This window comes from Lipotes vexillifer, unplaced genomic scaffold (genome assembly GCF_000442215.2).
Source record: "Lipotes vexillifer unplaced genomic scaffold, Lipotes_vexillifer_v1.1 scaffold1467, whole genome shotgun sequence".
In the NCBI taxonomy this organism is placed as follows: Eukaryota; Metazoa; Chordata; class Mammalia; order Artiodactyla; family Lipotidae; genus Lipotes; species Lipotes vexillifer.
The window spans coordinates 64262-69570 of record NW_006783896.1 but is presented as its reverse complement, the minus strand read 5'-3'; the positions used below and the strand labels follow the sequence as shown (position 1 = coordinate 69570).

General features: G+C 47.3%; 1 protein-coding gene across 1 annotated transcript in view; it reads right to left on the bottom strand.

Moving 5' to 3' along the window:
* Window positions 1–5309, bottom strand: part of TRPM1 (transient receptor potential cation channel subfamily M member 1) — a 103993-nt gene that overhangs the window by 52891 nt on the left and 45793 nt on the right. The window contains exons 12-13 of the mRNA XM_007456426.1: window positions 1329–1502; window positions 100–234 (exon numbers count right to left, since the gene is read on the bottom strand). Of these exons, the coding sequence (XP_007456488.1) occupies window positions 100–234; window positions 1329–1502 (309 nt within the window). The remainder of the gene's footprint in view (window positions 1–99; window positions 235–1328; window positions 1503–5309) is intronic.

The window sequence follows — 5309 nt, the reverse complement described above, 5'->3', positions numbered from 1 at the left end:
CCTGCTGAAGGCATGTTCTGATGGGGATGCTCCTCCAAGTGCATTCTTGCATCCCCAGGGCTAGCTCCCCTCCGCCCTCCCTCCTTCTGGACCACTCACGGTGTTATAAAGCTCTTCCAGCCTCGGGATGGTGAGAAAATGCTGCATGTTGACTCCATTTTCAATCAGGAGCTTCACAAAGTCCACTCGGTCTAAGACCAGTGCGTCCAGCATGGCCTGCTCCAGAGCGTTCACCTGTGCGAGCCCAGGAGAGGGGCGTGAGTGCCCCAGGAGGGACAGGGACACTGGGCAGGGGACCCTGGAAGCTCTCGGAAAGCCTCTTCAGGACCCCAGACCCAGAGCATCCTGAACAAGGCTCTCTTTACCTTTTGTCCTGAGTAAACATGCCCCATCGCCCCCTCCTTCCTTCTCAGTTTGTCCCTAGGTGTCCTATCAAAGCATCACGGATGGATACATTTAATACAAAGTGAAAAATGTTCAAAATGACAGCCAAACTGGTGCTGCTCTCTAGATATCAGGTTTTTTAAAAAAATTAAAATAGAGTTGATTAGCTTTTCTTGTAATGTAAACATGAGAAGGAAATTCAAAATAAAACTGCAATCAGTGCTTGAGTCTCCAAGCTCCGATCTCCATATACAATGTTTTTTTGAGGTGGTAGACTGTAACATTTTATCTACTATTAGTTATCATTTGTGTCTCTACCTTTCAACAATGGTGGAACCTGCAGCGCTCAATGTAACACGAGGTTTTGCTGGAGAGAATGTTTCCTTGACTGAGAACTACCCCCTGTGGGCATGCCGCGGGCCACCAGGGTGAGTCACCGCGATGATGCCATTCACAGGGCACCGCAGAGGCCCAGCGCCCTGTCTTGCTGTGTCCTGACAGCAGTAAGGCCAGAACCACAGGTGCTGCGTGTCTCAGCCTCCCAGCCCAGCCGACTGCAGTTACCCATGCATCCCTATCACAGGCTCTATCTTTTGTCCCCGAGCTGCATTTATTCACAATTGATTTGTTTCCCGTGTTTCCACGCAACAAACATCCACATGTCTGCAGGCGGAGAGAGGCACTGGTGGGCAAGGTGGCCCGGGCCTCCCCTGTGAGTGACTTCATTCTCCCCCAAAGCAGGACTGTTTGGCATTTGTGACATCCTGCCAGCCACTTGAAATATTGACACTGTCCCATCAATGCTTCATCACTGCCTCCTGGGCGCGGGGCCCCGGGTGGCGCTGCAGCGGAGGCAGCAAGAACTGCCCCCTTCCCTGGAGGAGGGTGACTGGCTCCAAGGTCCCCAGGAGCCTGGGAAACGGGAGCAGACATGTCCCACGTACCCAGTTCAGCAGCTCAAGCTTCCGGGGGTCAGTTTCTTCCTCCACCTCCTCTTTCACCTTCCCTTTCTTCCTGCCTTTTCCTTTTCCTCTGCCCCCCTTGGTGGTTGCTGTGGGTGGCTTCTTCTCCCTCTCCATGGCCTTGCTATCCGTTGGGGGGGCCAGGCTTCCCAGGGGCTGCAGTCCACAGCAGGCAGAGTTGGGAAAGGGATTAAAGCCGACCCATGTCCCAGGACAAGTGCACAGACCGCCCCTCCCCTCTGCATGCACATGCTCGCACACACATGCACACACATAGGTACACATGAACCCACCTACAGGTGCACATGCACACACAGGTGCACACACAGATACACGTGCACACACACTTGTGCAAACCTGAGCACCCATGCACAGACATGCACGCTCACATACTTGTGACTACACACACGAACACACACTCAGCTGTTGCAGGCCTAGCTGCCTGATGGAGAAGCTCCTGATTTTGTGACCTCTGTTATTTATATGCTTGACGAAGTGCACTCATGTACTTAAAGTGGCTGAAGTTTTGACTGAGTGTGTTTTTGCCCAAAGGAAAGGGTGCTGAGAGGTAAGTTTAAAGGCACCAAAGAGAACTGTCTGTGACAGCTGATGAAGACCAGAGAAGACAATTGTGAAGGGGTCAGGGCTTCTCTGGTGGTGCAGTGGTTAAGAACCCACCTGCCAATGCAGGGGACACGGGTTTGAGCCCTGGTCCAGGAAGATCCCACATGCCACAGAGCGACTAAGCCTGTGCACCACAGCTACTGAGCCTGCGCTCTAGAGACTGTGAGCCACAACTACTGAGCCTGGGTGCCACAACTACTGAAGCCCGTGCGCCTAGAGCCCATACTCCGCATCAAAGAGAAGCCACCGCAATGAGAAGCCCGCATGCCACAACGAAGAGTAGCCCCCGCTCGCCGTGACGAGAGAAAGACCATGAGCAGTAGTGAAGACCCAGCGCAGCCAAAAATAAATAAATTAAATAAATAAATTAAAAAAAAAAAAGAATTCTAGAAAGACTACAGAGTCATAGGCACATAGTTGACGGAGAGCTTCAACTATTAAAGGAAGACCTGAGAGACCGTATACTTGATTGTGGAGGAGACAAAGAAGGACTTTTGGTTCCAGGTTGTGGTCTTGATCTCGTGTTTCCTGCTTTCCCTCTCTTCCCATGGAAATGACAGCAGGAAACAGAGGACTATGGAAAAGAAAAATTCATTTCAGGGAGAAGAGGCAGACCAGAGCCATTAAGATGTTTCTGGAAATGCTGTTGGGTAGTTAAAGCTGTGGTGAGGCAGCTGAAGCCCAGGATGAGTAATGTGGGGGTAATAGTGGAAGTGGGACCAGATTTCCAAAGAGGGAGAGTTAATGGTGGGTAGAAAACATGGTGATTAGTAAAGGACTGTCTACAGAGCAGGAGACCACCCATCCCCTCTCGTATGTCACGCCCCCTCCCCAGTGGGTGGATGCAGAGCAACTCTACTCCTGGGCTTCACCCCAGGCAGAACCTGGAAGAATGTCTGCTGACGAACTGGGCGGGTCCTTGCACTGTTGGTGGGAATATAAATTGATACAGCCAATTTGGAGAACAGTATGGAGGTTCCTTAAAAAACTACAAATAGAACTACTATATGACCCAGCAATCCCACTACCAGGCATATACCCTGAGAAAACCGTAATTCAAAAAGAGTCATGTACCACAATATTCACTGCAGCTCTATTTACAATAGCCAGGACATGGAAGCAACTTAAGTGTCCATCGACAGATGAATGGATAAAGAAGATGTGGCACATATATACAATGGAATATTACTCAGCCATAAAAAGAAACAAAATTGAGTTATTTGTAGTGAAGTGGATGGACCTAGAGTCTGTCATACTGAGTGAAGTAAGTCAGAAAGAGAAAAACAAATACCATATTGCTAACCATATATATGGAATCTATAAAAAAAAGAAAAAAAGATTATGAAGAACCTAGGGGCAGGACAGGAATAAAGACGCAGACATAGAGAATGGACTTGAGGACACGGGGAGGGGGAAGGGTAAGCTGGGACAAAGTGAGAGAGGCATTGACATATATACACTACCAAATGTAAAATAGATAGCTAGTGGGAAGCAGCTGCGTAGCACAGGGAGACCAGCTTGGTGCTTTGTGACCACTTAGAGAGGTGGGATAGGGAGGGTGGGAGGGAGAAACAAGAGGGAGGCAATATGGGGATATATGTATATGTATAGCTGATTCACTTTGTTATACAGCAGAAACTAACACACCATTGTAAAGCAATTATACTCCAATAAAGATGTTAAAAAAAAAAAAGGGAGGGTCTGCATAGGGAAGTCCAGCGCCTCACCAGCCTGCTCCAATCTGCAGAGGGCAAAGAAAAGCTGTTCAGTAGACAACCCCCTCCTAACTGGGGAACTCTTGGTCAGTCCTCCCAGGGAGGAAAAAAAACGTATTTGTAAAATAGGCTCCTTATACTAATTATTCAGTCCCATCCCTCACTCTGAAATGGGGATAAGCAAGCAAGGATCTGCAACAGAAAAGGACAAAATGAACAATGGGAACAGCTGACCAGGGAGAAAATAGAGATAATTCAGGGAACAGGAGAGGACTTAGAAAAAGTAAAATTTGTATCCTCAGATATTGCATTCATGAGATGAAAACAGGCTGACATGAAAATGGAACCATCAGAAAACAAGAAAGCTTTCTCAGACATCAAAAATAGGATTGCCTGGGCTTCCCTGGTGGCCCAGTGGTTGAGAGTCCACCTGCCGATGCAGGGGACACGGGTTCGTGCCCCGATCTGGGAAGGTCCTACATGCCGCGGAGCGGCTGGGCCCGTGAGCCATGGCCGCTGAGCCTGCGCGTCCGGATCCTGTGCTCCGCAGAGGGAGAGGCCACAACAGTGAGAGGCCCGCGTACCGCAAAAAAAAAAAAAAAAAAAATAGGATTCCCTACATTTAAAAAAATAGCACAAAAAAATGCTAAGGAAAAAGTTGCGATTTCCAAAAACCTACAGCAAAATGATAGAGAGACAGAAATGATAAAATGGAGGATCAGCCCAAGGGGACCAACATTTGCTTAACTTATAGGAATTCCAGAGGAAGAGAAAGAGAGAAAATGAAGGCTGAAATACTCAGAGAAGCGGTAGAAGAAAATTTCACAGAGCTGGGGAAAGACTTGGGTCTTTATCATAAAGGGGCCTCTGACAGCCAAGCAGAATAAATGGCACATGAGTGGCCATATGAGTCCTTGAGTTTGCTGTCTCTGTACATTTCATTCTCATTTGTTTGAAATAGAACACATGTCCTTGTGAAATTTCTAAACACTGAAGATAAAGAGCAGACCTCAAACTACATCTGAGAGAAGACAGTGGTTCATCTTAATTGGAGGAGGATCACATGGCAACCATGAGCCTGGTGTGTGGCAGAGTGTTTTCAGACGTGTAAAGACAGAGAATGGTTATCTGCCCACACATGTTCATGAAAAAAATTACTTGAAGATCTACTGCAGTGAAATGAAAAAGAAATCTGAGAGAGAGGAAGACATGGAGTGTGGAAAGAAATGAGCCTGGCTGACAACACACTGCAGGGGTGTCTGATGTGGTCAGCTGCACAGCAAACTTTGAGAGCATCCAGAGAAACATGAGGCTTTGAAAGATTCTACAAGAAGAAAGGGAATTGCACTCAGTGGACAGTAATAATTAAAAGAATAGATCATCTTAATGATGTGAGGCATATGCTATGAAGAAAAAAGAGAATCAATTTGGAAATGCAAGGGAAAGCAAACATCTAGCTATTCAAATAAGTCATGGTCCAAATATGAAGGAAACTCAAAGGTCCCATAATTTTAAACAATGGATGGACTGTAGAAACCTTGATGCTTGTTGTATTTTCCTTTGTGTGGCCCAAGTGATTGACCCAGGGCTACCTTTCTTTCTCTTTGAGTTCAGCCATAATGTT